This window comes from Myxine glutinosa, chromosome 5 (genome assembly GCF_964187855.1).
Source record: "Myxine glutinosa chromosome 5, kmMyxGlut1.1, whole genome shotgun sequence".
NCBI classification, from domain to species: domain Eukaryota; kingdom Metazoa; phylum Chordata; class Myxini; order Myxiniformes; family Myxinidae; genus Myxine; species Myxine glutinosa.
This window is the reverse complement of record NC_136265.1, coordinates 194,760,042-194,782,827: the sequence shown is the minus strand read 5'-3', so window position 1 is coordinate 194,782,827 and position 22,786 is coordinate 194,760,042. Positions and strand designations below refer to the sequence as shown.

The window sequence follows — 22,786 nt, the reverse complement described above, 5'->3', positions numbered from 1 at the left end:
CGTCTGTCTGTTCGAAGGTACCGTAAAAACTGCTGAACCGATCGCAAAGATATTTTGGGTGGATAATCCTGGGATCCCCAGGAGTAAAAGGCTATTTAGTTTTCCCAATTTCAGCTTCAGTCTCAAGAATTCTCAGGTTTGGACTCCCGCATAACATTCGCGTTCGCATGACGTTCATTGTGACGTCTTCTTACGTCGAGCAACGGTACCCGCCCTACGGGTGGGGCTTCAATTGGGAGGCCCAAATGAAAAGGCTAAATATCGGACATTGAAGGCTTTTTTTATTTTAAACGATTTATATAAACATCCCTTAAATCTCGAACGGTGCAGCGATCGGTGCAGTCGTTTGTGTGGCACCCGGGAAAATAACGTCATGCGGGAGCAAGTATCAGCAGGATGTGGCAGTGTGAGAGTCCACGTTTGCACCGATCGCTGCACCGTGTGCCGCACAAACGGCTGCACCGATCGCTGCACTGTGTGCCGCACAAACGGCTGCACCGATCGCTGCACTGTGTGCCGCACAAACGGCTGCACCGATCGGATGTGGCATGAAGGAGGATCTGCACTTCGGCATGAAGGAGGATCAGATCTAACAGATCGCTGTCTCCATCGATCTTGCCAAGGCCATAACACCTCTCGGCTCAAAATCCTTTTAACTGTTGATTTGGTACAGTTACACGTATCGGGAATTTGGTACACGTATCGGGAGTACATACGACATAGCGATTGTGAACACGATTATCGATCACGATTCACCATCACCATCATCACGATCATCGTGTATCGATCACGATTTGAAACACGATGGAATAATATTTACCGATATGAACAGTGATGTATGTGGCTTTTATTGAAATTCTTAAGATACTGTTTAGATTTTGATGATTTGCGTGTGATATGATTCAACGGATGTTTATATGAATCGTTTAAAATAAAATAAAAAAGCCTTCAATTTCTGATATTTTGCCATCGCCATATGCAGATTCGCCACGGTCCCACGATCGATGTTTCTCCACGTGAACGTACCCGTTTGTTTGCGAACAGGTGCGTTTTTCATGGAAGTCCTTCACGAACTTGCTGTCCATGTCTGATGTGCGACTGAAGGTGCTACAGGAATGTGGAATTTATTGGTTTCATGCTTTAGCATTCACCGTATCTGCATTGCCTGTTTGCTTCTGGCCTCCCACCCGTGCGTAGCACGGGTATTTCTCTAGTATACACAAGCACACTGATATGTGCATCTCACGCTACTTTCCTTTTGTGACGTATGCTCTACTTAGTATGGTGGCATTGTGGTTCAAATCGGGTATTTTAGGACGTTGGTAGGTCTGGAAGGAGGGGATGGGGGTGTGGTGCTTAAACATCGTCCTCACCTGGCCTTTAACCCATATTGTACACAATCTTATCTCATTAAGGCTGGTGCTCTGTGATTATAACGGGCCTGTTGCCTCCGTATAGAACAATTAGTGTCCATTGGGTTTCCTACACCCAAGAAGTGGACATTAACTACCTGCACTTAGTCGTCCTCTTCCTGTTGCCAGCCTGCTCTCATCCCTTGTTTCACTCCATTCTGAAGCCTTTGGATATATAAAAAAAAAGTCAAGGCTTGTGGAGGAGTGCAACATAGAACGGATCAGGATGTAACAGAATAAAAGGAACAGCAGAAAAGGGGGAACACACCAACGGTAGGGTTGAGGGACAAAATAGAGGGAGACTTGGAGAAATAAGGAATGTAGGGGATGACATATGGGGGTGGACAAGATGGATGCAGAAACAAAGTCATGAAGGGGGAAAAAAATGGGAGAGGGAAGTTAATTTAATGGGGTAGAAAATATCATGGTTTGGGAATGGGGAGGGGGGGGGGGTGATCTGAGATGGTGATAAACGGGTGTCTTGAACACCTGGAAGGGAGGATGAGATTGACGAGAATGTGGAAGTTTGTTCCACAGGCAGAAATAGAGGAACAAATGAGTGGAGGTGAGCAGTAATCCTGTACTTAGGTAGTTACGCCAGAAGGTGGTTGATAGTGGACCGTGTGGGCCCTGCAGGAGGTGGGGTGGGTGGGGACATGAGGGTTTGCCAGACGGTCCTTTTGGGGAGAGAGATTGGAATTTCTCAGGATTGAAGGACAGATTCCAAGTGTTTGACCATCTTGTGATTTTATCAAGGTCTGCACCGAGGGAAGAGGCTTCTGCCTCTATATGAAGGATGAGCAATGTGAGGAACTATGTATTGTTTTGGGACCAAAGATTGTGTTGGATCCATTATCCACCATTTGCAAAACGTTGGTCACCACAGTCCTTGCAGGTGGTATAATATAAAAGATCTATTGTAAAAAATGCATCTTGTAATTAATTTGTTTGCAATTTTGTTTGTATTTTACCACGATGTTGCATCTCGTGCTTCTGGCGAAAACCATCGTTTGCATTCCCCTGACTTGTCACTCTCAGTGCATGGACGTGCTTGGTTGACTTGGAAGGCCTCAACATGCGCCATTTGTGGCGACCTGGCGTTAAGGCCTTGCTGCGGATCATCGAGGTGGTGGAGGCAAACTACCCAGAAACGCTCGGACGACTGCTCATCGTACGTGCTCCTCGCGTCTTCCCGGTCCTCTGGACCCTGGTGAGCAGGACACGCCCCGCTTTCTTCCGAGCCTCGGTGCACAATCGCTTCGCTTGTTCTTTCTACCTTTGTTTATCCTAGTTTGGTAGGAGGGAATCATTAGCCGTTGTTTTTCCTGGTTATCCTCATGCTTTAAAGCTAAACTGTGACATCTGAATAGATTAGGCATTGCTCACCGAGGCAATCTAATGCCTTTCTGGTGTGAAGCCACAAAAACACACGTTGCTTATTCTTCATGTGTACCACACATCTGCAATTAAAGAAATTGCAATCGCTTCCTTCGCTCTCGAGGATGGAAAAACAAGGTGGGTTTTGGTTGTTGTTGATTATCCCAGGTCAGTTCTGCTCCAACAGGCCCACAGCATGCAGATTGCCGATCGATCTCGAAGGAGCGACCCAGAGATCTCTCCCAACTAAGATATTGTGCTGTTGCTTTTGTGGATCCATAACCGCGCTGTCTTCCATTATATGTTTTATTGTGTGGGGAGGGCTGGCGGAGATTGCAGGTGTCAGTGGTGTCGTCGAGTCTGAGTCCATGGATTGTCCTGTTTGGTGCTCCCATCTAAGCACATCGCTCGTAATTTTGACTTCGCTGATTACACGTGTAGTCATTCCTGGCTCGCTACAGACATCCTGCTCTCAAACATTAGTTTTGTCGTCGTCGTGACAAAACTAATGATAATACGCTGCAATGATAATACGACACCGCACATGACAAAGCCGAATGCCTCAACTCTGTGTTTGCCTCAAAATCTTGTGTCTCAAACCCATCTCTCTCTGTTCCCACCTTACCCAGTCGAACCCAACTGCTCCTGGACTCTGTTTCCTTCTCTCCTGACAAGGTGGAGAAGTTTTTGTCAAACCTCGACTCTGATTCTGCAACTGGACCAGATGGCATCAGCCCACGGGTCCTAAAATCCTGCTCTGCCGCTCTATCTCACCCTCTCTCTGTTCTTTTCACCCTCTCTTTTGCTCAAGGTCATCTGCCAGCATCTTGGAAATCAGCAAACATAACCGCTTTACTCAAAAAGGTGCAAAAACAGATCCTTGCAACGACAGACCAATCAGCCTGCTCCCAATTATCAGCAAAGTCATGGAATCAATCATTGCTTCTGACATCAAATCCTTCCTCTTCTCCAATGGCTTGATCTCCGATCATCAATTTGGATTCAGACCAGGTCATTCTACTCTGGACATGTTGCTTCTGCTGCCTCAACAATGGATGGAGGTCCTCAATGCCAAACAGGAAATCAGAGCTGTCTCCCTCGACATATCACGTGCCTTCGATACGGTCTGGCACCCAGCTCTGCTCACCAAACTCTCCTCCTATGGGATCCATGGAAATCTCCACGCTTGGCTTGCGGACTTCCTCTCTGGTCGTAGTCAACGTGTGGCGCTGAATGGATTTCTCTCATCGCCCCTTCCTGTTCTGGCTGGAGTTCCCCAAGGTAGTATTCTGGGCCCCGTGCTTTTTCTGGTCTTCATCAATGATCTCTCCGACTCTCTGGAAAATCTCTTTGCTGATGACTCCACTCTCTGCCGCTCCATTCCTCATCCCTCAAATCGGCAGCCTGCAGCCTCCTCACTCTCTGCAGACTTGGACAAAATCACAGACTGGTCAAACAAGTGGAACATGTCTTTCAATCCTGACAAATCTCACACTCTTACTATGTCTCTCCAAAAAGACCGACTGGAAAACTCTACTTTCTCAACAATCCTCTCCAAGAAGTTCTGTCGCTCAAGCTTTTGGGTCTCACTATCTGCCATGATCTTTCTTGGAAAAACCACATTTCCAAGCTGGCCTCCAAAGCCAGTCGCCGACTGGGCATCCTCCGTTGTGCGAAGTCCTTCCTTGGCACACCTGAGCTCCTCACCACATTCAAGGCTTTCATCCACAGCTCAATGGAATACTGTTCCCCCCTCTGGGCCGGTGCTCCTGCCTCACACCTAGCTCGGCTTCACGCTGTTGAAGGCAAAGCTTTCAGAATCATTGGAATCTCCTGCGACGAAGCTAACTCCGAGGGCCTTTCACTCACTCACCGCAGACAGGTTGGTGGTCTTTCTGTCTTCTACCGACTCCTCTCCGGCCTTGCTCCCCCAGCTCTCTCTGTGCTCTGTCCCCCAAATATTCCGACAGGTCGCACAAGATCTGCCAGCAACCCTCTTATGGTTAAACTGCCAAAATCTAGGCTCTCTGCTCACCTTCACTCTTTCATTCCCCTTTTCTCCCGCCTCTGGGACAAACTCCCCCACTCCCTTCAATCCCACTCCTCCCTCCAGGTCTTTAAAACAGCTGTTCACCACCATCTTTTATCTTCCCCCATCCAAAACCTTGATCTTTTCTACCCCCGCTAATTCATTCCAGATACTTTTTCGAAATTCCAACTTCTTTCCTGGAAGTCATTGCAGTGTCCATGTGTTTTATACCTCTCCCACCTCCCCCCAAGCCATCTCCCTCCCACATTTCTCTCGATGTCCCTGCTCTCAAATGTTTGTGTCCTTCCCCCTCTCTCCCCATCTTGTCTACCGCTCCCCTTATTTTGTGTTTTATGTGTCGGTTTGTGTCGGTTTGACTTTTTGTGTGATTAATGTTCGCTCTTTCACGAGCCTCGATCTTGTATACAAAAAAAAAAACAAAGTACACCAGCGTTACGCCTAGGTCCCCCGTCGGTGAAGTGATGTGAGTTGACAAAGTGGAAGACGCAAGGCGGCCATCTTGGATTTTGACATGGCGACCCAATTTTCAATCGCGTTCTCCCTTATGCGTAGATACACCCACACACCAGATTAGAAGTTAGTAGTTCGTTTATTTTTCAAGATATTTCGCTCACAAGGTTCAGACATATATATATATATATATATGGTGGCGGCCATCTTGGATTTTGACGTGGCGACCCAATTTTCAATAGCGTTCTTCCTTATGCCAAGATACACCCACACACTAGATTAGAAGTTGGTACTGTACTTTGCTTATTTTTCAAGATATTCCGCTCACAAGGTTCAGACATACATGGCGTCAGACATACATGGCGGCGGCCATCTTTGATTTTGACGTGGGTTGCACCCACACACCAAATTAGAATTCGGTCCTTTGCTTACGCACGCACGCATGGACGGACGGACGCACACACGGACGGAGGGGAAAACCATTGTCCCCCTTTCGCTCCGCGGTGCGACGGGGGACAAAAACTGCTATTCTTCCAGGTGCACCATGTAAAAGTGGATAACACCAGGTTGGTTATTAAACTTTGGAGTATCCACGGAAAAATACTTGCTAATACTTTGAAATTAATTAATTAAATAACTAATTAAAAAATACTTGAAATAATACATTTTAAAAGTTGCGATGGCAAAATCGACGAAAAGCTGTATCCGTTTTTATTGTGCTTTGGTGACCCCTAGACTTGCGTAAGGCCAACATGTGTTACATTGATAAATAATTAAAACCTTTTCGTCTTTTTCCATTCTCTTAAGTTACAAAACCATAGGAGCATTAAATTACAATTCGCAATATCACACCTGGCCCTTTGTAACTCAGACATACTTCCAACGATGCGGTATTAAATAATTAATACAGGTGGTAACACAAATGTCGGATTTTGATAAAAATCCAAATCATGTTCATTACCCCACGCATGCAGCGCAAGATGAGAGGTTAACAATTATTGGTTCACTCTTGTCTATTATTAAGGAACTCAAATTTAATTTATTTTTGAACACTGTGGAACACGAATCGGCTTTTAGCAGTATTTTGGTGGAATTTCACGCCGTATCGACCGATCAAATTTACCGCTCTCAGGGCGGGAGAACATTGAGATTCAGACAAAATAACAGCACCCAGTGATGCAACTCGTCCAAAAACGTTTGTTTCGTGCATCTTCTTCTCAAAGATCGTTCCAAAATAGTCATTTTCTCCACGAAAAGGTGGCAGGACCAATCTGTTCTGGACCGATCTGTTTGAACCCTCGGCTTCGTATGGTCGCCGTCATGCCCATTGTTCAATGTTGGCAAACAAAGCTAATATAGGTCATGCGTGGAAAATGTAAAGCAGGAATTGAAAAAAACACTTCCCATGCTTTAACAACCTGCATGGGGTAAAGTGTTCTATGGACTCTCTCGTTACCTCTGCGACCGAAGGTGGATGGAGGTTATGTTTTCACTGTCTGTTTGTCTGTTTGTGAACAAAATATCTCAACGTTGTGGACGGATTCGGACGAAATTTGACAGAGAAGGTAGCGTATGCGACAAGGACGCAATTATTCAATTTTGGATCCGGATCAGCAAATTTTTCAAGTTGGAAGATTCACCATTGGGAGATGTGGCCAAAATGATACATAGTAGGATATCTGAAAAAAGTTGTGGATGGATTTGGACGAAACTTGGTGGACCAGTTGGGTGTCTGACAAGGACGATTCAATTAGATTTTGGTGAAGATCTGAATATGGATTCAGATATTAGAATTATTTAATTTTTAAGTGATTCTTCACCATTGAGAGATCGGGCGAAAAGCGATATATAACATGATATTTATCAAAGTTATGGATGAGTTATGACTAAACTTGGTGGACGAGTTGGTTTGGTGATGAGAACAAGTCAATTAGATTTCGGTTCGGGTCCGAATCTAGATCCGGCCTATCAGTGGGATACAAAACATAAACTGTTCAGCCTGGCGGAGGTATGTGCTCTACCGAGTTCCGATCTAATATTGGAGTGACCAACCTTCATTCTGGTATTGGAGTGACCAACCTTCATTCTGGTATTGGAGTGACCAACCTTCATTCTGGTATTGGAGTGACCAACCTTCATTCTGGTATTGGAGTGACCAACCTTCATTCTGGTATTGGAGTGACCAACCTTCATTCTGGTATTGGAGTGACCAACCTTCATTCTGGTATTGGAGTGACCACAGAGCGTTTGGGGGTTGGTAGTTCCTCTAGCACACGGCACCAAGTACAAGTTTTGGGAATACTGCACACAGAGAATGGAGTGGATTTCCCAAAGGATCCTTCAAGTTGTGATTTTCATTTATGGGGAACTCCACTTGAGCTTCCGGAGACCTGTCAAGCTCCACATGAACTGCGTGTTATTATGATTGAGATCACGAACAGGTGAAATTCAAAAGGAATGCAGAAGGTGCCAAAACAAGAGCTTTCACACCTGAGATGCTTGCTCCAAGGCCTGACGGTGTTTATATAGTCATGTTTTTTCATTCCTTTAAACATGCGCATACTTAAGTACCACTGGCGACTGTGATGTCATACTTCGAGGATGGATTTCAGGGTGCAATGGTTGCATGGAAGGAGAGTTTGCAAAGTGAGGGACTGAGGATAAATGTGGGGAAATAGATAATGGTGAGCAAGAGAGAGGGAAGGGAGGATTTTGATTTAGGGATCGGATGGGACAGGAAATGATGAAGGTGGGAAAATTGAAGTACCGAGGGGTTCCTATTGTGGGGAAGGGGGGCAGCTGCATTGTGGATGAGGGCAGGGTAGAGTAAGGTAGAAGGGTTTCTGGAGTTATACGCGATCGATCGAATGATTCAGGTTACGCTAAGAATAAATTTGCAAATTTGTCATACAACAGTTCTCTTGGATTTGAGGGGTTTGGGCCTCAAGAAAAGTGAAGTTTGAGAGATTGCTGGAGAGGATGGAGATGCGGATTCCAAGAGGGGATGATAGGGATCTCTTGGGGAAAGGAAGAAATGCGACTACATTATATGGGTGGAATTAAGGGACGTTAGAGAAGGTATGAGAGGTTGTTGGTTCGGGTGCTCAGGAGGGAGGAGGGAGATATCATGCAGTTCTTTGATTACGAATGCAGTTGGCGGAAGGAGCTGACCAAAATAATGATGGAGAGTAACGTGAAGTGCGGAGGGGAGGGGGGGGGGGGTCCAGAGATGATGATCCGGATGGAGGGACATGGAGAGGGAAATGTTACCTTTGCCACAAGGTAATAATTTGGACGAAATTTGGCAGAGAAGGTAGCATATGCGACAAGGACGCAACGATTCGATTTTGGTGAAGATCCGGATTCGGATCCAGATCAGCAAATTTTTTAAGTGATTCTTCACCATTGGGAGATGGGGCCAAAAACTACATATGGCAGGATATCTGAAAACGTTGTGGACGGATTTGGACGAAACTTGTTGGACAGGTTGGGTGTGTCACGAGGACGATTCGATTCTATTTTGGTGAAGATCTGAATATTGATTCGGATACGAGAATTATTTAATTTTAAAGTGATTCTTCACTATTGAATGATATTCTTCCTCCCCACTCTTGTCTCCCGCATCTGGATCCGTTTGTTTGTCGGTCTGTCTGTTCGCACATGTGCTAACGGAGGCCACAAATGCCACCTGGTGGTGGCCAGTATTATGCGTTAGCTTTTCTCGACTACCTCTATAAAGTACATACGATTACAATGCACCACACAAAGCAAGGCCTGCTGAAGGCCTGCAATCTCCGATTGCTCGTTCTAGTTTTCTTGTAAAGTTTTTGTGAAGCAAACTCGCACAAAAATAGATAAGGCCAAAAGAAGACTTCCCAAAAATACTTAAAAACGGAGATCAGCAGGTTTGCTTTTGCTGTACAGATAACGCACCTTTGGAACTATTTAATAACGAGGTTGAGGCTCATGGAGGACAACGCAACAGGGCAGTGGATTGATAAACCGATCGATTGGATGAAACGGTCACCTGAGACTAGGTGTGCTACTTCCTTTTTCTTTGAAAGTTACAAATTTGGTTTGAAGAACCTCTTTTTGAGAAAACCGATGGATCGTCCCAACCCTCGAGTATATGTATATAATTAATGGTTCCAGTGTACCTCTGTGTGTTGTACCAGTGTTGGTACCAGTGTTGTACGCTCTGTACTTGGTAGAGCGCATCCTCCACCAAGCTGGACAGTTTACCTTTTGTATCCCACCGATAGGCCGGATATCCGGCCCCGAACTAATCCAATCGGCTTGTTCTCGGCACCTACTCGACGTGGTAATCACGTTGCTCGTGGAGACGGGGAATTGGACACCAAGCAACCGTCTCTTAACGTGACAATTGTAACAATCCAGATAAAACTCGCGTCAACCTCAAGGTAGCGTACATAAAGTTAGTTGTTGGGATTGTTGTACACCTAGGTTTGAATACACTAGGACGTGCCCGTACGTGGGTGCCCGTTCGGAAAAACATTCCAAACCGCGTGGCAGTAACGACCACAGAACCCCCCCCTCTATTTACATGAAATGGTTTGGTCCATTCGCAAAGCCAAAGCGAACGACCACAGAACCCCCCCCCCTCTATTTACATGAATGGTTTGGTCCATTCGCAAAGCCAAAGCGAACGGCGAACGGCTAAATCGCCATAGCTCGGTAACTACTTCTCCGATTAATATGAAACCTTGAAAAGGCACATCCTCAGGTCCCCAGCAATATACCTGGCAAGTTTCAAGTATATCGGACCCGTGGTTGTCGAGAAACAGCGGTCACAGACAAACACACACACACACACACAGACACACACACACACAGAGATTACTGGAATTATAGATAGACTAGGGCATGCCCGTACTATATATATATCTAAAATTATATCCCCCCCCCCTCTATTTACATGAAATGGTTTGGTCCATGAAATGTTTTGGTCCATTCGAACGCCAAAGCGAACGGCGAACGCTTTACATGAAATGGTTTGGTTCATGAAATGTTTTGGTCCATTCGCAACGCCAAAGCGAACGGCGAACGGCTTGCGAGTACAGTGACAATCCCCCCCCCCCCCCCCCTCTATTTACATGAAATGGTTTTAATTAGTTTTTAAACATAGTTTAACGCCAACATATGGCATGCCCGTACCCGTACTATCCGTAATGGCGCACGCTCTCACAGGAGCTCCGGAAGGTCGCATATCGCAGGAAAGCGAAAGAATCGCAAATTAGTTTTAAAACATCGTTTAACGCCAACATAGCGCCAACATAGTTTGCCGACGGGAAATAAATGAATACGCTCTCAAATGTGCCATCCGAGGCAGAGCCTGTTCGCCACGTTCGGCACACGTGATAGCTCGCTGCTCTCTGATTGGTTGAATCGTTTTTTGGACATAGCTCGGTAACTACTTCTGCGATTAATTTAAAACCTTGAAAAGGCACATCCTCGGGTCCCCAGCAATATACCTGGCAAGTTTAAAGTATATCGGACCCGTGGTTGTCGAGAAACAGCGGTCACAGACAAACACACACACAGACACACACACACACACACACACACAGAGATTGCTGGAATTATAGATATAGATAGATGACGTTCTGCTGCAACTTTATTGTTGCGAACAGGTGTTTAAATTGGACAATTTTAATACGATATCGATTTTCGATTCCTTATCCCAAACGAAGATTTGATATTTGGAGAGGATGACCGGGCCATTAATTTTATATTTTATTTTGGATATATTTGGAGCAGGTAAATGTGCATTTTTGAATTGATGTTCCTTATTTCCATCTGCTCCAGGTCAGTCCATTCATCAATGACAACACACGGCAGAAATTTCTTATTTACGGTGGCAACGACTACCAGGGCTTGGGCGGCCTCGTCGATTACATCGACAAGGACATCGTGCCAGATTTCCTCGGAGGTGACTGTCTGGTAGGTTCTGGCAAAATGCAGACCAACGGTGTAGACGGTCGGCGTTTCTACTTATTCACCACGTAGGCCTTGACATTATGAGTGATGAATTTTAAAATGCACGCCGAGTGAGTGTGACGTCATGCGGTACCCTCACAGTGCGAGGTTCCGGAGGGAAGTCTCATCCCAAAGTCTCTGTACCGCACCGAGGGGGGATTGGAACAGGGAGACGACATCCGACTGTGGACGGAGACCATTTATCAGTCGGCAAGTGTGTTCAAGGGTGCTCCGCATGAGGTACGTCACACCTCGCCTTTTGGGATCGGATGCTGTTTGAGTGTGTTAACAACGCAACGTTCGTGGTTTGACTTTTAAATAATATGGGCACAACGTTATCCGATACAGATCCTCGTCGAAATCCTCGAGGCATCGGCAGTCATCATGTGGGACTTCGATGTGATCAAGGGCGACGTCACGTTCAACCTATACCACAGCAAGCGTTCGCCTCCTGTGACGCCCCGGAAGGAGATAGGGGCCACGGCGCCACCAGCACCGGCCACCGTGACCGCCAGCACCAACAATGTGCAGCTCATCGACAGGAGCTGGGTGCTTGGCTCCGATTACAGCAAGGTCGAGTCACCGCTTGTCTGCCGCGAAGGGGAGAGCATCCAGGTATGGTGCGCGCCTTTTCCTCCACGTCAATCATGTAATCGGAAAGTTAACTCGTGATCGGTGCACTTCCTATCCAGTTTTCCAAAGGTCTTGGGTCGACCATTTTCATGCCACCATTTTGAAGACCCTTTTGCATTTTTTTTTTTTTTAAACTATCCCTTTCCCGATTGGATACTTTCAAAAAGGTACTCTTGGCTTCACTCAAGAGCTTCCGCGTCTTCAAAACAATGGCGATTCCAACACGATGGAGATTTGTTTACACGCAAAAATTATGTTGATGGGTTTGACGGACATAGAGGATGTCGATGTGACTCGGCCTCTCCACAATGGTGGTAGCTTAGTCTCGAGATATTAAAGCAATTACATAGAACAAGCACGATGGGCCAAATGGCCAAAACTACCAGCAGCAAGAAACATATCTTCAGAAAATTACCAAACTACAATTACAACTGGTAGCAGCAATTGGGAAGGAGGGGGAGGGGAGGGGGGGCTAATGGAGAGCTAATGTAATATGCAGAGGGTGGAATGGGCCCAAAGCAGCTTAGTACGAGAGTTTAGCAAATCTACGCGACTTTCCAGGGCTCTCCAGATTGTTGGAATTTTGGCAGCTGGGTGTCGGTCGTCCTTTGGCACCCTGCTACACCGCTCGGAGTTGCCATGGTGCAAGTGTGCCTTTCTCCTGTGATGATGTGAAAACCGTTTCCGGCCCTTCGGTGCAATAGTTGGTCCCTTTGGAGGAGGTGTTCTTTTCACGAAGCTGTCAGATTGTGGGCGTAGTGTGCACAAATTCACATTTTATTTCAATGTTGGTATTGATGGTTGCGATTACTACGGATGCTTCACTTCCGCACCCTGTGTATGCTGTCCAAACTCCCCTGTGCAGGTTTGTGTGTGAAATTATCAATTAACGCAAGACCACATGAAGACCGTGATGTGCCTAAGTCGCATTGGACGCATTCATGAAGATCTTGCAGGAAAACCATCTGGACCTCTTCACTGACCTCGTTCCTTGTTGCCCTTTCCATCCCAGGGCTCTCACATTACCCGTTGGCCTGGATTCTACATTCTGCAATGGCGCTTCCAGGGAATGCCTTCGTCGGTGACGAGCAGCAACTTGCCGAGGGTCGACGACGTTCTTGCCACCCTCCAGGTGTCATCCCACAAATGTAAAGTCATGTACTTCACCGAAGTTCTCGCCTCCCGTGACTTCAGGTGAGTCAAAGTCGCCGGCGGATCGAAGACTATCTTCCTTTTTTATTTTGTAAACGAATTTTGCAAGCAAGAGCAGTATACCTGAAGTTGAACTGCAGAAAAAAAAAAGGAAAGCAGCATACTTGGAAAGGTCTCCTCTGCAAAACAAAACAGCCGAGTTCTAAAAACAAACCGTCCAAAGAAATCTGACATCTCAGGTGGACTATTTTGAGCAACGCGTTCACCATTGGGATTAAAGGACTATTGGAATGCCAGTTTACATGGCTTGTAAATTTCACACTACCGGTTAAAGACGAAGGGAAAAATAAGAAAAAGAAATAGAAAACAGGACAGGAGAGCTGGAGAGAATAAATACCTCAGGAGTAAGGAGGGGTAGGTGTACGGAATATTAAATAGCAGCGGATATCCATGTCGAGGATGGGTGATGGAAAGAACTGCAATTGATGGGATGGGACGGCCCTAGAACAATGCCAATCCCATGACATTTGTGTTTGAAGTGACGCCAACAGGAAGACCGACATTGTAGGGAAAATTGAATGCACACTTGCATATTGAATTAATAGGATTATTTGGGTTTTTCTTTTACTTTTCTTATCCTGGTTGTTTCTGCCTGTAGCGCTGGCTTCATTGTCACATTGTTTACACTTTACACCAGTCGGCCTGGCTTCATGATTGAATCATCTCTCTGCAGAGGATCCATGACGAGCCTCGAATCCTGCCACAGCGGTTTCTCTCAGCTGAGCGGCGTAACCACCTCCTCCAGGCAATCCGCATCCAGCTCCATGATATCGAGATAGTCCAGGCCTTATCCTCCCCCTCCACTCCCACCCAACCTTTCCATCCTCCGGTCTATGTCAGACATCTTGAAATGCACAATATGACCTGGCCATGTTCAGTGTGCACAGAGCTTCAGCACATCGCCATCGGGGTGCAAGCGGACCGCAGGGTCACCTCGGCCCGGATGGAACGGTCAAGTTTAATTTTCTTCAAAGTTTTCTTACCCTCAGCGTTGTTTTTTTTTTGTTGTTTTTTTTTACCTGGTATGTATTTTTTTCCTGTTTTTTTTAAACCTGGTATCGTGTATTTTTTTCTTTTTCTTTTTAACCTGTTATCGTGTTTTTTGTGGGGGCGTCTTTTAACCTGGTATCGTGTTTTGTTTTTTTCCCCCTGGTATCGTGTTTTCCCCCGCCCCCCTTTTTCTAACCTGGTATCGTGTATTTTTTTTTTTTTTTTTTTTTATTACCTGGTATCATGTGAATTTTGTTTTTTCTACAATGCATTGTCCGTTTTCAGTGAATGTAGCTAATTTAAGTTTTTCATTTCATTAACCGAAGCACAAGCAATATTGTAGTCACGTGTAAGACTCCGTCTTGACGCTGTCTGCGGCCTCCCAAAATGAGACCGTCGAAAGATCGCAAAAGGAAATTTAAAGGGACAAATCTAATGCACTTTAAGTACATATTTTAGCCTCTATAATTTAGCATTAAAAATAAAATACAAATGCTATGTAGCCAATCAAGTTGTATAATCTTAAGAAGCTCGCTAAGCTCATCGAACAAGCGTTTCGAGTACGTCCCTTTTAACCACAGCGGCTGTGTACGAGAAGCTGTCAACTGTCACCAATATTCTTCATTTGATATTATTTCCCATCGTCGCAATTTTAATCTCAGGAAGTACACAGCAATAAAGGCTGCCACGGGCCCGCCCGATGGGGAAAGAAAGGGGTTCGTCACAATGACGTTTGCCCGGGGCTTGGGCCCAACCGGTCCGAGGACCGCGCACATAGGACTCGTACGCTACGAATGTAATAGTGACCGAAAACTCCAGGTATGAGTACACGTAAATGGTGCAAAGAAGGAACGTTCAGTTCCGTGTGCGTTGCCGGACGCTCCCCGTCCACGAGACGACGTCCAAGCTACGAGCCGAGGTGAACGAATTTTGATCAATGGTGGAAACGTGTTCACCTGTGTATGTATGATACTTTACAATTGCAATAAAAAGTGCAGCAATGCAGTTTGTCTTTTTTAATGAAAAATGTACAATAATCACATAACAGTTGAATTCAAGAAGCACTAAACCACTTAAAGAAAAGAAAAGAAAAAAAACAACTGCTTACACCAGGTTGCATCTTTAACATTTGAATCTACTTTGGGGTGAAAGCTAGGAGGGAGGTAATCAAAACTTCCTAAATGCACTGGGGGATTCACACCTTGCGTACATTTTTCCAGTGTGTGCCGCTGCAGTCTTGACCTTCGTGGGGAGGAATTCTTCGGAATTCGAACACTGTTTGAAAACGAGAGCGTCAGGACAATGAACCGTAAACCAAACGAGCAGCACGCAGGTAAAAGTGCAAAAAGGACCACAATTTGAATACGGCAGAAGTGACGCTTCTGCCACTAAAACTGCACAAGCACACCATTTCTTGGCAAATTTAACACCGAATGTGAGAGAGAGGCGTTACGTTACGTTAGCCAATGTGAGCATAAAGCCATGGCCATTGTGAAAGCCACTGCACAGTACATGGACATTATTTGCTTATCATCCGAGACAATTGTGTAGGAGGGACATGTACCTCTGGAATACCTGTACAGATAGAGTATCTTGTACACAATTGCTGGCACCGGCCACTCAACACGACCGCCAAGCCACTGCCCGGTAGGTTAAACTACGTCGCGCCGAGCTTGCAAAGAAACTGCACCGTTAACACCGTTGGCCACAGAGAATACGGCAAAGCACCGTGCTACAGTGCTGCACTTCCTGGCTCCGGCACAGTGTGAAACTCAAATGGATAGAAACCGTGTTAGTTCAATTTGCGCGCTCGGACCTTCGCCCAAAATGGGACGGGCAGCCTCTGCTGGGAAAAACCGAACGGATGTCTTCTCTATGATAAAGCCAACCCTGGCCAGCATCCCGAGGGTTATACACTGGCTCAATGTGCTGACAAACATGCAAGATGAATTGTGTCGTGCTGAAAGGGAGGGCAAATAAACAATTCCCAACTTGCTGCTTCAGGGTCCCCAAAGAAGTCATCAAACTTGATCCTGCAAATTTCTTTCTTTCAAACCTGAGGCTGAGCATGGGCTTTTGAATGGGTTTTGAGGAGATGTGTCCAAATGTGGAACATAAATAAATCCAGTGAGGGAAGAAGAATCTTCAGTCAAATCAAAGGCATTTCTACCAGTTTCAGGCACTGTGATAGCAGCGTACAAACTTGCAAAGACCCTGCAGCTACCTGTGCCATCCCACCCCCTCCCCCCACGGTGAACTATGGGAGAGTAATGAATACTGAATTCAAACGCTATACTGCAAGAGGCCAAAATAACTTTCAACAAGGCAGTACCCTGCACTGAAACTACGAGAATGGAACAAAGGGACATGGAGTAAAATAAAAATAAATAAAACTCAGACACCGTTTACCCGATAGGTTAAGTTAATTGGTGTAGTTCAGTGGTACCTAGGGTTGCTTCAAACCGTTTGGGCATGTCTAGCTTGTACTTCTGCAGGCCCAGGCATACATCCTGCTCCTTTAGACCTTTGGAAAGGGAGAAACTGGGAGTGGAGCGTCGCGGGCACTACATGTCTGGTTAAGAAGAACAAGGGGAAAGTGGGAGCGTGGGGTTAGGTGCAATGGAGGGGAGGTACGAGTCGACTGGGTTGGAAGGAAAATAGAAAGTTCCTTCGTAAGGCTAGCAGAAGTAAAAAAAAGCACTCACCTGCATCCCTGGCCTGGACAGAGCAGAAGTTTAATTGGGGTCAATTTCACCTTCTCGAGGATCCAAGTCCTCGTTCCCATTTAGAGCCGCTTTCTTGTACTCGACAGAGTCTTCCTTCTCGACATACGAGTCTCTCCCACTGCTCAACCGCCTCTTTCGCCCACTGCTCTTGCCTTCAGCGGAGCCCTTGTAATCTGTAAATGGAACCACGGTGTGCATTTTAACCTTCCAAACCGAGTCGACTTGTCGACTCAACCAACAGAATTCCAATGTGAAGGAGCAAGCTACAAAATACAACGAAAGCATTATTATTTGAGCAGAGACGGTAGTTTGGGAAGATGGTGCGGAGGTGATTCACTTACCTCTGAACCATCTAATCCGGCTGGCGTTTCACCGACAGGAACTGTCCAATCACTGAGTGCGCAAGCGGCCCCTTGGACGGATGTAAAGCCGGGTGTCCCATTAACTGGCAGACGTTAAAGACCCTACCGTGTCTTTCGCCAGAATACCGAATAAATTATGAGTTCCTTCCTTCCTGAGATGGCTACAGTTGAGTAGTAGGCCTGGCCAGTTGGTGCAATGTCTGCCCCAAACTTCCAACTCGGCCGACCCAAAAATATTAATTTTGGCTATAAAGTAGATTCATAGTACAGGGTGGTTTTGTTATTCGAGAACCCCAAATAATTCCCATAAATCAACAACATCTGGCGGGATTCGAATCCGGATTCGGATCAGAGAATCAGAGATCATGAATACATTTTTCATGTGGTGGAACGCTCACTCGGATAAAACGCTACGGCACGGCCTACATCTTCAGACTAGTCCGATAAACGCCATAAACTAACTATTTAGTACATTCCCCCCCCCCCCCCCCCCCCTCGATAACCTGGTGAAACTTCCATTATTAATTCACCATATCCGAAGCGAATTGAAGAGGTAAGAGCTCTGCGATGCTCAGTGAACAATTGGTACTGGATGTTGTCATGGGACCAAACAAACAAACAACCCATACTGCCACTGATGCTCTTCCGCAATCCTACTATTAATTTGCAATTGGTCAATTATTTTGACACCAATACAAATTTTTATTACCAGGCATCAAAAAGCGACACACCAATGGAGGCTTTGCCACCATTAGAGCATTTAAATTGCATCAGATGTGGCAATAAATGCGAACTGTTGTTCCGGTTTGCCGTCTCGACACAAGACGCCATTTGCATTTTTGCCGCCTCAATCCGTACCCCTGTTGAGTATCCCGTGCGAGCGTGGGCCACTCGCTAGTCATAAAAACACGTTTGGCAACATCACTATCGTTTTGCATTGTGAGGAATGGAATTGTGCAAAAGCTTTCACTGCTCACCACTTTCCCGGTAACTTCTCTCCCTCTCTTTATCCTTGTTCTTCTCTCGTTCCTTATCTTTGTCCCTCCCCCTCTCCTTTTTCTTTCCATCCCGCTCTCCGTCCTTGTCACGGCTGTCGCGCTCTCCAGCCCCGTTTCGCCCACGTCCGTCCTTGTCGCGATGGGAGCGGCTGTCTCCTCTGTCTCCTCTGTCTCGGCCCTCGCGGCTGCGTGAACGACGATGCTCCTTGTGGTCTCGACTGCGGGAACGGCGACGTTCACTCGTGCGGCTCTGTTCTTTGCTGCTTTGACTCCTGCGTACAAGAGGATCCGTGGTGATATTGTTGCAAGTGTAAGGAAAAGGAGGCACAACATCTAAAGAAGCAATTTTGAGGCTAAATAAATAAATGAGGCAAAGATCTGCTTGATCCAACACATACCTGCTCCCGTGCCGCTCCACACTACGGGACCCGCGGTGATCTTGGGTGCGACTCTGCCTCCGTTCACGATCTCGAGAGCGGCTATGGTGTCGTCTCCTCTCCTCCCGCTCGCTCTCCCTTTCCTTCTCCCTTTCCCGTTCTCGCTCGCGCACCCTCTCCTTTTCACGCTTCTCTTCTTCTTCCTTTCGCCGATGATCCCTCTCCTCTCGTTCTCGTTCCTTCTCACGCTCCTTGTCACGCTCTTTCTCCTGATCTTTTTCCTCATCTTTATTCGCTTTGTCCTCCCGGTCTCGCTCTGGCTCCTCGTGTCGCTTTCCCGTTTTGTCCTGCGAGCAGCAAGACACTCGACCGGCTCTCACAATGCAAGAAGTTCAAGGCAATTAACTTCCCTATCAAGCTGGTGGATTTGCTTGCCAAAGATCCAATCTGATTTTTTGTTTTTATTTTGGGATCACTCCAAATGAAACACAAGATGCACATGAAAGAGTATCAACTTTCACCAATCATGAGGGTGGAAAATATATGGGGGGTTGGGGGGAGGGGTCGGGTTGGAGGGAAGGGAGAGGACCAACCACTGCGAATCATCCCAGCGATTCACCTACCTTCATCTCCTTGATGGAGCTCTTGATCTTTGCGTAGCCCATATGCTGTTTGCCCATCAAGTGATCATCCACACGTGACTGCGGATCACCAATGATGAGAAACGCCCCACACACGTCGCACACCTCCATCTGCTTCTCCTGTGCTGCAAATGTTTCGATGGTCTGCAGCAGGTGTTGAAAACAACACTTATTCCCCATAAGCATGTGTGGAGGCCAGGACAAGATGAGATGAGCAAGGTTGTGCATAATGTCAGCAACAAGGAAGCCGATAAGACTCACCGAGGCATTGTTGTGCAGCTGTTCTCGCTCTGACTTCAGGTTCTCTACGAGTTTCATCATACTCTGAGCATCCTCCACACGGCCCTCACAGCCCATCTGCTCAATCTGAGCACGTTCAAAGGCAGTTATGCAATTACTTACCTTATGTCCACAGTTCAACAATCCCCAAAATCCCTTCACGAGGATCTATCATCACAAAGCCTTGGGCAAAGTACCCAATTTCCATTTGAAATGCTGTAGATTCAAGCCGACCAGAACAGACCAGTGAGTGGGAGAATTGCTACAAGAAGCTGTGAGTTTGTAATATGAATATGAATGAATGAATGATCGTTTTAAGGCCATTTTTCCCCGCTAGAGCGGGGGTTAGCCTTGCGGGCCCCATGACAATCATGGTCCCCTGTTTGAGGCAATGTTTTTATGGCCGGATGCCCTTCCTGACGCCAACCCTTGGTCACGCTCTTACGATGCGCGGGGATACAGTGTGCCGATTCTGAATCGGGGTACACATATGTAAATAAATACATAAATCAGTGCACTCTTAATTATTGAAAACAAAACCGTTTAACATCCATGTTGTATGTGGCATTGCACTGTATATCACATTCCTTATGCACGGCCCACCTGCCAACCCATTTTTCCAACATCTGTACATAACACTGTACATTTCCAACAACACTGTACATCTGTACATTTTTTTTTTGTTTTTTTTTGTACATATCAACACAAGATGATTAGGATGTGTTGAAATGCCATCTCCCGCGATGAAGCTAACTCCAAGGGCCTTTCACTCACTCACCGCAGGCAGGTTGGTGGTCTTTCCGTCTTCTACCGACTCCTCTCTGGCCTTGCCCCCCCCCCACCCCCCCAGCTCTCTCTGGGCTCTGTCCCCCAAATATTACTACAGGTCGCACAAGATCTGCCTGCAACCCTCATGGTTAAACTGCCAAAATCAAGACTCTCTGCTCACCTTCACTCCTTCATTCCTTCATTCCTCTTTTCTCCCGCCTCTGGAACAAACTCCCTCACTCTCTTCAATCCCACTCCACCCTCCAGGTCTTTAAAACAGCTGTTCACTACCATCTCTTATCTTCCCCCATCCAAAACCTTGATCTTTTCTACCCCCGCTAATTTCACCCCAAATCCTACACTTTTTTGAAATACCAACTTCTGTCCTGGAAGTCCTTGGTCTCCTTGTGTTTTATACATCTCCCCCCCCCCCCCTTCCCACACCTCCTCCCCCCAGGCCCTCTCCCTCCCGCGCTTCTCCCGATGTCCCTGCTCTCAAATGTTGTGTTTGTGTGCTTCCCCTCCTCTCCCCATCTTGTCTTCCGCTCCCTGTTTTTGTATGTTTTGTTTGTCTGGTTGATTTGTTCGTGAAATAAATGTTAGCTCTTTCACGAGCCTCGATTCAGTATACAAAAAAAAAAAAAAATGTAAATGTCCAACTTCAACATAATGTGTATTGACGAGCCCAGCTCAAATAGCACCATTGCAAACAAAACAAATAAGAGCAACAAAGATAGAGAGCAGGGCACAGGAGCAATAGTCATGGGGGAGGAGGGGGGGCACTAGTTTAGAAAGGTGGCATAGCGTTAGCTTTAAAGGTGATGGCATTAGTATTTGTTTATTTTACAGAACACACGGGCACTTTGAGACCTGGGATGGCTCGGTTGCACCTTCTGAAACCCACATATGGAGATAATCAAGGGGATTCACTTCTTTAGCATGTACGACTTCCAAAACAGAACAGCTAAATGCATCAAAGGAGATCCGAAAAGGTGTGTTTGGGGGTACGAGAGGTTTGTGGGGGAGAGGTTGATTCCAGAAATGGTCATTTTATGATTATTGAGCAGCTCCCATTTTGGTTTGAAATCCAAGGACATCAAGGCCTGCACATTTCTTCTGGTGTTGATCTCCATCTCCCAGATACATCAGACTCCTTCTGCCTTCTCCAAATCCTCTCCTGTGTTCGCCCAACTCGCCCCCGCACCCTCCCCTGCTCACCACCCTCAAGCATCACCACTCGATACAAAAGGTGCACCGGTGACACACGTGATGACAAACACTTTGCATCACTTTCACATCTTGTGCGTGTATGCTCAAGTGTGTGAACAGGGTTACAATGATGGTGGCCATCAGCAGTGGTGGCAAGTTCTGCAGGTCAAAGGATTTCCTCTTACATCTTGTGACGTTATGGCAAATATATATATTGTATTTTTTAATGATCTTTGGACCACCAACTATCCAAAACTGCCAGCAATTACTTAGGCTGGGGACCTTAAGCATCCTGTTGTAACCATCATCCATTACGTGAGGGCTTTCCATCGCATGATTTCCAAACAGAGGTGCAAGAAGACCTGAAGACGAATTTCCATTTTGATGAGTGTACAGGAAAATGCATTTAAAAAATTTATATTCTGTCACCCAACTCACCACTCCACCGACCCCAACCCCAACGTGCACAATTACTTTTCACCACATGTTGGCCCAACCTTAGTTTTCCATTTTATGCCTGGAGTGACTGTGTTGGACCAAGGACCCGACACACATGACGGTTCCTTTTTGCAACAAACCTTTAGCATGTGCCCTTTATGTACGGCACGATCCAACTTCGTTTTCATATTAGCAGTGCCACCAGGTCCAAAGGAATTCATATTTATGCAGATTTTAATGCCGAGATGAGATGACATAGTTGCATTCACTTACATTTTGGTTCCAATTTCAAGCTTTGGAATGAGATATAGTTTGATGAAAGAAAAGAAAGAGTGAGGAGGAATGAAAGAGGAAAGGAGATAAACTATCCCCAATCCACAGAGATTACCTGATCGAGAAGCTCCTCAATTTTGTTTGACAGTAGTCTGATCTTCTCGTCATTCTTTGAGAATGAGGCGGATGACTGAAAACACACACACAGCAGGCAGAACTATTTGTTTTCAAATCCGATCACCATTCATGACAAATGAGCACTACTTAATGATCTAATCGCTCATGTGGTTTGATGAATCGGTCATGTGGCCAAGTGGTGAAGAAAAATGGACCAATATCTCAGAGGGTATATGGTCCCGGAAGAATTACAATGTCCGGATTGGTCATCAAAAGACCAGCTGGCTCACTAATGACATTCACGGAAGAGGGGATTTGCCTGACCCCACAAGTGGGGCCTCCACGTTTGTGGTCGACCCTTATGCCCCAGGCAATCGCAAGACGGGCATAAAAATGCACTACTAAACACGGTAGTGCTGCCCCAAAGTCTCCAAGGCAAATAAAAACCATAATTTTAATAATTATAACTACAATTGC

The 22,786-nt window shown here is 46.1% G+C and overlaps 2 protein-coding genes across 6 annotated transcripts in view; one reads left to right on the top strand and one right to left on the bottom strand.

The window, feature by feature from the left end:
* LOC137426550 (SEC14-like protein 1) overlaps positions 1 to 15,126 on the top strand; it is a 62,420-nt gene extending 47,294 nt beyond the window's left edge. For all 5 annotated transcript variants that reach the window (XM_068115169.2, XM_068115168.2, XM_078779315.1 and 2 more), the window contains 6 exons: positions 2,451 to 2,622; positions 11,116 to 11,250; positions 11,389 to 11,526; positions 11,635 to 11,901; positions 12,932 to 13,113; positions 13,805 to 15,126. In XM_068115169.2, the coding sequence (XP_067971270.2) occupies positions 2,451 to 2,622; positions 11,116 to 11,250; positions 11,389 to 11,526; positions 11,635 to 11,901; positions 12,932 to 13,113; positions 13,805 to 13,910 (1,000 nt within the window). In that variant the 3' untranslated portion in view covers positions 13,911 to 15,126. The remainder of the gene's footprint in view (positions 1 to 2,450; positions 2,623 to 11,115; positions 11,251 to 11,388; positions 11,527 to 11,634; positions 11,902 to 12,931; positions 13,114 to 13,804) is intronic.
* Positions 15,123 to 22,786, bottom strand: part of LOC137426551 (uncharacterized) — a 28,613-nt gene continuing 20,949 nt past the window's right edge. Inside the window, exons 5-11 of the mRNA XM_068115171.2 lie at positions 22,308 to 22,382; positions 19,487 to 19,591; positions 19,208 to 19,369; positions 18,606 to 18,931; positions 18,187 to 18,479; positions 16,827 to 17,020; positions 15,123 to 15,396 (exon numbers count right to left, since the gene is read on the bottom strand). Coding sequence (XP_067971272.2) covers positions 16,857 to 17,020; positions 18,187 to 18,479; positions 18,606 to 18,931; positions 19,208 to 19,369; positions 19,487 to 19,591; positions 22,308 to 22,382 — 1,125 coding nt within the window. The 3' untranslated portion in view covers positions 15,123 to 15,396; positions 16,827 to 16,856. The remainder of the gene's footprint in view (positions 15,397 to 16,826; positions 17,021 to 18,186; positions 18,480 to 18,605; positions 18,932 to 19,207; positions 19,370 to 19,486; positions 19,592 to 22,307; positions 22,383 to 22,786) is intronic.